Here is a 12,615-nt window from a genome sequence, read left to right as displayed (position 1 = left end):
AATAAAGGCAAGTTTTCATATCTTTTTTCCCCTGCCATAAAATTGCTAATTTCTGAAAACTAAATAAAAGAGTACACAAACTCGAACATCCTCACCAATTAAACTGAGAGAAAGAAGAATGACAAAAGAATGTCAATGCAAAGGATCTAAATCCTCTGAATCCTTGATCTCAAAGAGCAGAAACATTCTAAAACTCACAGAAAACTTTTCTGGCACTCCTTTGTAAGGTTATGGGGAAAAACTTTTACACAAAAGCAAATGAAGTAAAACATAAATATATTTAAGTATTCAAGAAATAAGTGAAATAAAGCATAGGACTGTCCACTCTGCTAGGTTCTTCATACAACATAGGCACATACATAATACAAGCAGCATGTATTCATTCTACTGTGTTCAAAAGAGATACTTCATAATTCTGGTACATCTTGGTAAATTTGTAGCAGAGGGGCTTTTGACTGAAAATAATCCCATCTAGATCCATGACATGCCTTTCTTTAACAGACAACCCTCTGTAAAATATGAAAATCTAGTACTTTTGCTTAAAGATAAATATAAAAATAGTAAGACATAGTATCTAAAAATCACACTAATTTTAAAGCAGCAACTGTTGATTAGTGCTAAGTAATTAGTTTCAAGTTCAAGTGTCAGTGTGAGGGGAGGATGACACCTTCAGAAAACATATGTCTCTTAACTGCATGTGCTGTAGTGACCAGAAATAAACTCGGCATCCTGCTCCACATGTGGGTCTGTCCTTGCTGCAAATCCTTATGCAAATCACCCAGAAACTATCAGAATAAGTGAACTGCACAGAGGGATTCAATCTGGTTTCCTTTTCCTTTCCTTGCCAGGGGTTCTCAACCCCTTATGCCCATGAATGCCAATATAGGATGAAAAACTTAACAGTTCATTCCACTTTATGTGCTCCTTTTAACATTGCTGTGATATCAAGAGCCTTCTACCCGGAAAACAGAAATGTTACATAACACACTCCAACTTTAAATACACAGGTGTCCTTCTGAATAAAAAGCAAAGCAGAATGCACTTTGATTTCATTCTCACGTTCTTGCCTATTCTCTCTGCAGTTCACAGAAGTACCACACAACAAGCTAACCCTCCAGAGACAATTCTGCAGCATATGGATTAAAGCTGACATTTTAACAAATGTGAAGAAAATAGGGAACAGTCCTTTTATGTGCAGTGCAGCCAGATTAGTCTATCTGCAGAAATCTAAGCTTTTGGAAACTCCAGAAGATTTGTTTTGAAGATTTGGTTTCTCAGATTTTTTGCACATTTGTTTACAAACCATTTTTAAACGTAATTTTCAGGTCACCTGCTTCCTAAAATGAGTTTCAAAAGTTTTTTTAATGAATGACCATAATTAAAAAGACACGTTTAAACAATCAAGTGCAGTTTGGATTCTATACACAAGAAAAATGAGGAAAGAGAAATAGATATTTCACTTAATTCTGTTTTAGTTTGAAGCACTTAAAGCACATTTTTGAGTCAAGCTAAGCAACTGTGTTCCAAAGTTCTTACAGCAGCTGTGAAAAGGGAAAGAAATATCCCCTCAAGATACCCCTGAGATCTTTAAGTACATATCCACAGATCAAACAATTAACTGAACAAAATTTGAAATGTAATGTAGTAAGTGTGATTGCTAGTCACTGTATGAAAGGAAACATGCAGGAATGGGAAACAGTCACCAAGAGCCAGTCTGACAGAGTACCTACTATCCTCTGAAGCTCTGCCATGTACTTAGCTCACTCAGTCATTTGGTATATTCTGCAATGCATTGTTCAGCACTGAGCAGTGCTGCTGCATCTCTGAACTAAGATCTAATCAAGCTGCTCTTTTTTGAAAAGAAAAACTAGGTAGCAATTAGGGACAAGTTTTCACTTCATCTCTTTCTTCAGATGTTTTCATTCATGAATGACACTGACTGCCAGAGATGATGTCAGGAAGAACAAGGACCCATGTGATTTTTGTGAAAACACTTTTCTATTTCTTCCATCTTTCATTTTATATGTTGAGACATATATTTACATGTTTTCTTACCCGTTTGAGGTGTTTTCCCTCTACTTGCAAAGGTAGAAGACTGCAGCTGAAATTAAAAAAGTGGGCTTTTTTAATTTAAAGAAAACCAGAAAAATTCAGCAGTGTTACATAATCACAGAAACTGGCTTGCATTAATTGTAGAATGAATCTGTAAATCTAGAAAACATGAACACTAATGAGCACATGAAATTTGTACTGAGTTTAAGAGTAGGATGCATTTTTCCATTTTGGTAACTGAAACAAATCAACCCATAAACAAATCACAGCACTTTCAGTAACCTGACACTAAAGTCATTGCAATAAAAGACACGAAAGATAAAAGCAGTTTCAGTCAAACAAACTTTTTTGTTGATAAATCAGAAATATGTTTAGTACTGTCACTTTATGTAATCCCACATACAGATTTACAGAACTACAAGTCACCAGAAATTGTTTATTTACTCAGAATGCAGAAAAAGCTATATACAATTACACAATGTCCTATGACGACTGTCCAAAAACTTCAGTGCTTTCCCCACTGAATGACTACACCAGGATGCTTATGGTACCTCTAAAGTAAAGGTGTTCCCAAAGCAGCCCTGGGAAAACTGTCATGCAAAGGCATCTCACCCTAGAGAGCCCCTGTCTCACATGGAGGGCAGGTATCACTCCTCCCTGAGCCAGCCTGCAGCTGACACCAACCACTCACTCATCACCACGAAATACAAGACCTTTAAACACTTGAACCACAACAAGATGATTCTGTTCCAGTACTGAGGATGCCAAGGTACATCTATTTCTGAGGGCGATTTTAAAATTAATTTTAATCCTTAACTGGGCAAAAAAACCACCCCAAAAACCAGCCAAACAAAAATCAACCCACAACACCAAAACAGAAAAATGAAATACCAAAATCTATACCAGTTCAAACTACATTTTATTAAGTTAATATTGAAAAAAAACCTCTATTAAGACTAGGAATTCCGAAACAGAATTCAAGCCAACCTGTAAGAAGGGACAGGACTCAAAGGGCTGGCTAAAATACGAGGACAGAGCAAGTAAAGACAGTAATTCCTTTTATCCATAAACTAGGTAAATTTTCAAGATCTTCAACAGCAATGCCAGCTGGTGCCTCACCAGGCAAGCAGGAAGAAAAATCTGTGTTTCAACACAACTTCATTTTTAAAATCCCCCCTTTTCTATGTAATAATGTTGATTCTAAAACAGAGGAATTTCCTGGAGAGAAGCCTTTAACCGGAATAAATCCCACTGGCAGTACTCCACAAACATGCCTGACCCATCACTGCCCTGTGCTATAATCCAACTGCATAGGAGAAGCAAAACCAACAGACCACTTTCTTAGCTGTGAATATCCTTCACAGGGGTTAGGAAATAAAACTACCACTGAGCTTTAAAAGATAGACATGTTTCATGAACTCCTAGGTTACTCACCTAGGTATGTCACCTAGAACAGTATGTCTCTACTTGCATCAACTGTAATGTTGCAATATATATGTAATATAACTGCTTTATATAACATTTTATTTTACAGCTATGAAAGGATTCTATGTGCTATTATTACAATACATTCAGTAGAGGAAAGAAACTTTGTTTTTGAAATAAATTCACCCTTGCTTTTCAAAATTACTCTCAGCACAAACTGAAAGACACATATGCACACCACCAAAAATTCACCCTGCACACATGTGTATATATATTGCTAGCTAGTAACACTTAGATTTGTATTAAATGAACTAAGTGTGAAGCTTACAGGTAACCCATTCTGACTTAACTGTATTTTGCTTAAAAAGCTTAGCTATTATTAGTACTTAAGAGATATTGCTTAGACTGAACTCCATTATCAAGTTTTCCATAAGATGTTTCTGAAATGCTGTTAACTGTTTACACAGATAAACGGCTCTTGAAATACTGTGTTAAATGCACCCAAACAAAATAAAGGCACTTACATTCCCAGTGCTCATATCAGCTTTTGACTCCCCACCTGAGGGAAGAAATATGAGTTCAGAACTTGAATGTCATTATTATCCTTGTTTTTCCACACAGGTATTATGAAGTACTTACCACCAGGTTGTACTGCTTCAAGAGGGTATTTACGAGGCCTTCCCCTTTTGCGTTTTACTACCACAGGCTGATTTTCCTATTAAAAACAAAGGACAAAAATATTTTACTTACTATAACTGACATTTGGCATTTGAGCAATACAATACGAAGACTGCTAACTGAATTAATAATGTGACAGTGGCAGAAGTAGTACTTTCCAGTTAAAAAATAGATGAGGCAAGTTTAATAGCAAGAGACTGCCTGCTATGAAATCAACTAATACAGGTGAAAAGAAACAAGACAACTCCCAATTATACAAAATTCTCAGTGGGTTGACTCAGGCACAAAGCATGTCTGAGAATGCAGTGCCTTCTGCTCCCATAGCCCCAAAATCTCTATCACTAGGTCTCGCAAATGCTGCTGGCTTTCCCCATATAAGAACTCCAGACTTCACATCCCATGAGCCCCTTTTCCTAGTGCCACATAGCACGGTCTACATCCTCTATGTTAGCAAGTGCTTCAAACAGTTCATATACTAATTATCCCAATACACAGATTGCTGATATTCTTTACATAAACAGGATTTTTAGCGAAAAAAAACCCAAAACAAACAAAACCAACTTTCTTTGAAGTTTTAAGCTTTGAAACAGAAGTTTTAAGTAAAAAGTATGGTCAGATGCTCAGTTTGCGAAATCCCCAAGAGACTTTCTCTTACGTACAAGGAAAGATTAAATGCCTCATTCAGCATTTACTGAAGTTTAACAGTATTTCCCCCAGAATGGTTCTTAGAGACTCAAGCCTTGAGTGAACAAAACCAAAAATTCATTCTTAAACTTTCTTCTACTTCCTAATTTGAGGCAAAACACCTCAAATGATGAAACCAAACACCTGAGATCAGTGCCTATTTCTAGAGGCCAGCATCAATTTTAATTTTAACATTTTCAGACATTTGTTTACAACCCATACTGTAGAATATCTCAAGTACATGCCTAGAAGATAATACAAAGACTTTAAAAATTGTTGAGAAAGACTGTATTTTTTAAAGGCAAGTTGTATTTCTTGGTGACTAAACTGTCTGCATCAATTGCAAAGTTTTCAGAAAACATGATTTCTATAAAACATAACTCAATATAATTGCTTTCTCAATATAATTTCTCAATATAATTGCATTTTGTAAGCACTACTAAGCCTAGGAAGGGAGTTAGCTCTACTTTGATAACAAGACATTGATGTCTTAAGGTCTGAGTTTATACTTTGTGACAGAGCAACATAAGTCCTTGGTACTTTACATTACCAATCAAATCTTAACAACCATTTATTAGTAGGTGAAGACAATTTTAATATTGCTGTCAACAAAATAGTTATTTCCTGCAAAGACAGAGTACTGTGAACCTGCACCATCTCAGTGACTTAACACAACCACTCACCTCAGGAGAATTTTCATTTGATTCTAGACTGTGCTTTTTCTTTTCAGACATTTCCTGTTCAATGTTAAATTCATCTTCACGCATACAAAAGAAAAAAAAAAGAAATAAAAAAAAGAAATGGTATACCTTTGTTTTATTAGGCAAAAGAAATATAGTAAAAGCAACAGCCTCCACACTGAAGATGTTATTACATTTTTTAGCCCAAAATTCTCTAAAAACACCCATCAGAAATCAACACTGTTTGCCTTGTAACAAGAGTGTATTGGTCTGCCAAAATACATCTCCCTAACACCAGATGAGTTAGGTAGGTCTTCTATTTTAAGGTAAAAACAAAAGCTCGTAATTATGACACACTATAAAATGGTAGGACAAATACAAGCCCCTGTTTGATTTTCTCACATGTTCCATGAAACAGGAAGTTGAAGATGGAAGCACACTGCAGAACACATTCAGACTTGTCAACTTGCTCGCATAAGAAACAAAACTATTAACAGGTCAAACTAACATCAGGGAACATTCTCAGACTGCTCCCCCAATGACAGACTGAAGTAACATCAAAGTCACATTAATAATGGGGATACACCATCTTGTATTATTTATTTTAGTGCAATTAAGTCAATTACAACTGTGCAACTTGCACTCTTTTCTGGTTGGTTACTCTACAGAAACAAAACTGATTTGATGGTTATGTCATGGATTTTTACATAGGACGGCTCTTGCTTGTGGTCAGAGTTACGAGATGTTCTTACCACATGCTGATTCTTTTCACATGCACATTCTTAGCAATGCTGATTTTTCTATTTTCCCCACCTACCTGTTTATTTCCCATTAGCCTTCCTACCCAAGATACACACTGATGCAATAATGGAGCAAATGGGTGCTAACAGAAGAAGTATCAAAACTTTTCTCACCATTAAAGAAACTACGATTAATGCATTATTTGATAGCAGTAATAGAGCAGAAATCAACTAGAGAATACATGCAAGTATATTTGCTGGAATCAAGTTCCAAATTTCTCTCAAAATTCATTCAAATGAAAAGAAATGAACATTCAGTATGGGTTCAGAAAATCTGCTATAATGGGCAGTTTAATTACCTTTTTCTTCCACAGTACATCTAGGAGGTGATTGTGTTACATCAATTTCTTTGGAATCTCCTGCTGCATCACCTGAAATAACTTCCTACAATATTTTGAAACAAGAGAGGAAAGATGTTTTACTACACATTAAAAATTACTGACAGTTACACTAAAAAAAACACCCCACCCTAATATATGAGTAGTTATTTTACACATCAAGATTTTATACTGTCTCTTAAAAGCTTTGATGCTGAGAAGTTTCATCACAAATCAGTGGGTGAGACAGTCCCAAACATACTCCATGTACTCCTCAAAAGAACATCTTCTTTGTCCTAATTCCTGTTTTGATTTAGCAGGAATCAGTACAAAGTCAGAACTCAGGTAAAGTGCAATATACTCCCCTGAAGATCTCAGATCAGTATGTCCATGGAGACACTGAACTGACTGGAGAGCTGGCATTGCACAATGCTCCATGAGATCCCAAACTCCTAACTATGGTGCAACTCAGTCCTCTCTGTCTTCCAAACCTCAAAGAGATTCAACACAGATCCCTGCCTTTTTTATTTTTTTTAATCGTCTCTCCCACTGCAAAGTATCATCCACTAAGTTCTTTTGTATTCAAGACAGCGCAAAAGTAGCTTAAATATGGAAACACCTCCCAAAATAAACTTGAAGAAATAATGACTAAGATTTTCATCTTATTTACAATTGCAGAACATAAAAGAGTTCTTGAAAATACCTTGATGTTATCAGGTTTCATTTTGGAACACTGACTTTGTTCATCCTCTTTTAGCACATCCTGAGCAATCAGCTGGTTGCCTGCAAAAGCAAGTGACAATTGAAGTGTTAAAAAGTATCATCTGCATTTGTCATATTTTGGTGTCACTTTTATACTAGCTCACTGCTACTGAGATTCAAAAGTCTGAAAAGCAGCCTCTTACAAAGATATGAACAGAAAGTTACTCTAATCACTCTTTGAAAAGGGAAGACAACACAATAACAAAAGAGAATTACATGTTTCTTGTACATTACAGGTGTCTGCTTTTAAAAATAAGCTCAAAACTGAAATTTGGTAGGTAACACATCAAGAAACCAAATACCAACCTCAGCTTCAACTCACCCAGAGACAGACAAAGCAGTTAATGCTATTTGGGACACTAATGAATACATGACTTTTAATCACTCCATCAAATCAAAATTCTTAGAAGAGGAATAAAAGCTCTTATAAAAAAATGCTATTACTAATGATATTAACTGTTTTTCTAAACTGTTCTAATACTGAAAAGACAAAAGTTGAATCCAGAACTTGAAAAGGTACTACATTGTCAGTCTTGTAATTACTGTATCAACAAATTGCCCAACTTATTTCAATGTTAACTGAATCTAAATTTATTTTAGAAATGTTTATGCCATTCAATGGACTAAATTCCTTCTCTCTTTTTGCTTCCAGACAAATTAAAAGGCTGCGCTAAAATTTATTTCTTTCTGACCTAAGAAAAGGAAGCATCCATCCCCATAAAGTCTATCTAGTGTTTAGATTTTCCTGATGATTAGCTTACTTACCTTTCACCTTAAAGGGACAAAATAAGTAACTATTTTACAGTCAAAACAACAAATATTTCTTCATTTATGATGGGAAAAACGATAATGTTCTTCTGTGCACTAATTAAATTTGTTATAATATTTTATCAAATATATTAGTTGTAATATTAGAAGTTGTTTTGGGAATACAAATTGCTTTGGAGCTTTGAATTTCCCTATTCCCCTATTTTTTTCTCAAACATACCATTTTATGGCCTAATCACAGTAGAAACTGGTTTTGCCACAGAAAAGCTTTGCATGAATTTGTGTACTTCTGTATCACTTACGTTTTTCTTTATCCGTTGTTTCAGAAGATTTACATTGTATTCCTCTGGATCTAACTTCTTCAGCTGTCTGGATAGCCAAGTTTTCCACCTACACACAAAACACAGAGAACTTTTTTTTCCATGAAGTTTATAAACACAGAAGGGAAAAACTTTTCCCTACTTGCTACTTCCAAGTACAACATACATTAAAATGGAAAACAGCCGTTACAAAAGGAATTTATTCCTAGAACTCAAGTAACCTTCCTACTACAGAACAGCGGAACCAAAAAACTTCAAACTTGCAATATTTTCAGAATTTTTCACTGCTATTTTTATTGAAAAAAGACTCAGAATTAAGCACCCTACTACATGTTTTAAAAGTAGCTCATCACAGTAAATCAAACAGAGTATTTCTGGATTTGAAGGACATTCTCCTACATGCAAGAACAATAGAATTATCTCATTAGCATCAGAAATGTGGCCAGACAGCATTTCAATATAGTAATAAATAAATTTATTACCCAAGTTTAAGCAACCACAAACACCATTTCAGCCTGCTACTTATTAAATATCTTGGTTTTGTTCCATAAGATATACTTTACATTTCCAAGTTTGCCAGTGTTATCCCTCTCTTATAAGTTCTTGTGAAAGACAGCATGCTGCATTAAAATAGGTTTCTAATTGTGATCAAAACCTCCAAGAATAATCCTTATTTTTTTTCCTCTACTTTCATGGAGATCAAACTTCTCTTTTCTGTCAGTTAACAGTCTTGAAATAGTCATAGACTGTGGAACAACAATGCAAGATTTATTCACTGATAGATTTGAAAGAATAATTAGACACCAACCTATACAGCTGCAGAGTCTCAACAAACATAGGCGCTGCATATACAAAAATAGTATTTTCCTTTAGAGAATATTTAACGTAAATAGAAGTAAATTCAAGTATGAGAAAAGCAGCACAGATTTAGAGAATAAATCTAAAAAGCAAGTACTTACATGAGAAGTTTCTCTTTCTAAAGGAATATCCCTATGCAGCACATCTATTAAAAATAATTTTAACACAATTAGAAAAGCTAAGCAAGCACAAAGTATCACAGTATCCTCTACTTCACCTCCCTTAAAGGATTCCAGTGAACCTGAAACTATGTAAAACTTACTTCCAATGCTGCAAATAAGACACATCCAATCCTCTCTTTAACAATATACCCACACAACTAAACAAGAATATTAATTTCTGAGTACAGGATAACTGAAAATCACTTTATGGTTGAAATAAGGCAATGAAGGGGCTGTTATCTTTGAAATTTATAGTGACTTTGATAGCTCAAATATAATTCTATCATTTGAATCAGAATTTCTTCCATCACAATCTTAGATACTGGATCACGGGATGAAGTAAAATGGGATTAAGCTACATGATGCTTCTAAAGAACTAAAGTTTGCGTAATTGAAGCTGACAGAATGCACATAAGGAAACTGTCCAGTTGCTAAACTCCACTATACTCTAACTCTGATGAAGTAGAGCCTCAGCCTTCCATATCACAAAAATAGGGAAAAGAATTATGAGATCTGATGAGTGGTCTGGAGTTTTTAAAGAATTCCGTAACTTTCAATGCACAAAGAGAATTATAAAGAAGCTGCTCTACTGAGTATTCTTTAAATCTGATTCACAAAAGCACCAAATTAATACCTTGATTTAAAAAAGCTGCTAAAACATTCCAAGCAACTTTCCCATCAGCTACAGCAAAAACAAACCTAAAATCAAATAAACCCACTTTTATTTTAACATACAGTTTTATCTCTTTTGTAGCTCATTTCTTAAATCTCCATGTTTTAGCAACAATTCTTCCACAGCTATACTGCTGAGTTGCACATCTTTCAATTCTTAAAGCAGTGTCAAATGAAGAGCTAGTTCCTACCCACTCAAACAGCAATGATTTGTTTACATTCCAAAGAATCTTGGACTACTAAACTACTGTGTCTGCTGTTCATACTCATGACAGGACACACATTTGTCTTTTAAACAACTTCCTTTTACGTATGTTGAGCAGTATGTATATATGCATGCTTATATACATGTAAGAGATTATTGTGGGGGAGAAAAAAACCTCTCTACCAACATCTACAAAGCATTAGTCTTCAGTATGTCATATCCAACATGATTTACACAACAAATGGACTTTTGTTAAACATTTTACAAGAAACAAGATTATCTCAGCTAGTTCAATCTGCACATTTAACATTTTAAGTACTGTCTGTCTGGGTGACTGAGTGATGGGAAGTGGCAGAGTTCTAAAGACTATTCAAAGAAACCTCACAGTACAGAAAAACCTGTTCAAATTTTAGATCTGCTGTTCTGAAGTCTACATTCTTCTAATCAATTTGCAGGGTTTACATTTGCTTTCTTGTGAGCAGAGCATGTCTCTTACCACTCAGCTGAATACACACCACCTTATAACCAGGTATCTGAATCTGACCTGCCCTGAGAATAAAAAGAGAATTCCAAGGTTTTATGCCAATGCTCACATCTGACATTACTGCTGCTTTTGTTTTCTATTTGGCAAGTCTAAAAATTTAGAAGTGAACTCAACAGTGTGTCCCATCATAGCATGTAGGCTTTCAGCTGCAACTTTCTGTTAGAGGAAATGCATCTTTAACCTCCCTGGACAATAAAAGCAGCAGTAACACTGGAACCCCTTGGGATTCATTTTAGTTCTGATTGTTATTTCAATAACTGAGGATTAGCTCTCATCTGGTAGGGTAAACATCTTTGTAATGCATCTGGAGCACAAAATCTATCAAGATAGACAAAAAGGAGGCTTTTGTGTCTGCTTTAACAGGAAAGCCAAAAAATTGCAATGCATAATTTGGATGGATCCTTTTTTAGTTTTGGTCCTACCAAGATTAGTTTAAGTACATGGAAAAGGAATTACTGAGGGCAGATCCAAGCAGACTAATTGTGGTTTCTAACTAGATGATTACCTACTCATAACTGGTCTTCAGATTTGAATGGATGGCCACAATTATTTTAATCTTTTGAAGGGTAGGAAGGCAAAAAACCCCAAATATTTCATCTAATGTCTCTGTGACTTGTCATATAGCACTTATTTTCATATCCTCACAAGGCCTGTCACAGCAACCTAAAACCAGGATGTTCTGAACCCATAAGGAAGAAAGCCATTCCTTGGGGAAGTTTCTGTATTCTTCTGCACAAATGTTTTTATTTATTGATTTTAAGTAGAATATTAGCAGTCTACCTTTTTTTAAATCTCAAATTTTAAAATCCTTTACTACTTTCAGCATGTCATGTTGAAAGAGAAGTCTGACCTTCCTTTCCCACAAACCAAATTCAAGGCCCCCTGAACTCCTAGATACATTTAAAGATTTCTGAAGGCTTTCTTCAATTCCTTTGTACGTCATATATAAAAAAATCTGCAACCCTCCCATCCTAAGTATATAGTCCCTTCAGTCCCTTCAACATGAAAGCAAGTTGCTATCACTATGAAAATCACCTTTTTGCAATTCTGTAGTTTGAACATCCACACATCCCTCTTCACTTCTTGCACTTTCAGGCTGTTGTGACTAAACACAAAATCAAAAGAAACAAATATAGCAGATATTCAGAACAAGTCTATCTCACTCCATTCCTTCACGTCATGATGAACACTGTCTTATCATGAACTATAAAAGTGTTCAAAAGCTTTCTAAGTAAGACATCAGTACATATATTAATAAAGAACAGAGCTAAGTTCAACAGTACACTATTTAGATTTGACCTTAGACTTAACATTAGTACCAGATTAGCTGAAAAAAGCAGATTTCATAAATGCAAGGTCCAACACCGACTCGAAGTTCCAAATACAAGCTGCAGCTAGAAATGTTCATCTATACAAAGAAAAAAGGGATCTGCTGTGTATAATGAGGTTCAATGATCTTCCTTCAACTTGTGTTTTGAGTGGGTTTTTTAGATTTGCTTGCTTTTTTCTCTTTAAAAAAACAAGTTGCAGATCAGCTCAACGTTACCATTGCATAAATAATGCTACATGGAGCGAAGTGTATTAAGTCAGATCTGAACATTGCAAACTCAGCTACAGTTCCACATTATGGCTGTACTGACTCTAGAACTATGTTATGCCTGTAAACAATGCAGCTGTTTGCAGGTGGAA

At 35.2% G+C, this 12,615-nt stretch overlaps 1 protein-coding gene across 5 annotated transcripts in view; it reads right to left on the bottom strand.

Moving 5' to 3' along the window:
* The window catches only part of BOD1L1 (biorientation of chromosomes in cell division 1 like 1), a 36,103-nt gene that overhangs the window by 6,005 nt on the left and 17,483 nt on the right, over positions 1–12,615 (bottom strand). The window contains exons 11-19 of one of the 5 annotated variants that reach the window (XM_015625019.3): positions 11,962–12,031; positions 9,446–9,489; positions 8,469–8,556; positions 7,340–7,419; positions 6,619–6,703; positions 5,523–5,596; positions 4,117–4,192; positions 4,002–4,036; positions 2,056–2,101 (exon numbers count right to left, since the gene is read on the bottom strand). In XM_015625019.3, the coding sequence (XP_015480505.1) occupies positions 2,056–2,101; positions 4,002–4,036; positions 4,117–4,192; positions 5,523–5,596; positions 6,619–6,703; positions 7,340–7,419; positions 8,469–8,556; positions 9,446–9,489; positions 11,962–12,031 (598 nt within the window). Of the gene's footprint in view, positions 1–2,055; positions 2,102–4,001; positions 4,037–4,116; positions 4,193–5,522; positions 5,597–6,618; positions 6,704–7,339; positions 7,420–8,468; positions 8,557–9,445; positions 9,490–11,961; positions 12,032–12,615 lie in introns of those variants that run through there. The other 4 variants (XM_015625020.3, XR_004496937.1, XR_004496938.1 and 1 more) reach the window with 4 other exon arrangements.

Source organism: Parus major, chromosome 4 (assembly GCF_001522545.3).
Source record: "Parus major isolate Abel chromosome 4, Parus_major1.1, whole genome shotgun sequence".
In the NCBI taxonomy this organism is placed as follows: Eukaryota; Metazoa; Chordata; class Aves; order Passeriformes; family Paridae; genus Parus; species Parus major.
Note: the sequence above shows the minus strand (reverse complement) of the source record. Positions and strands in the feature narration are given on the sequence as shown.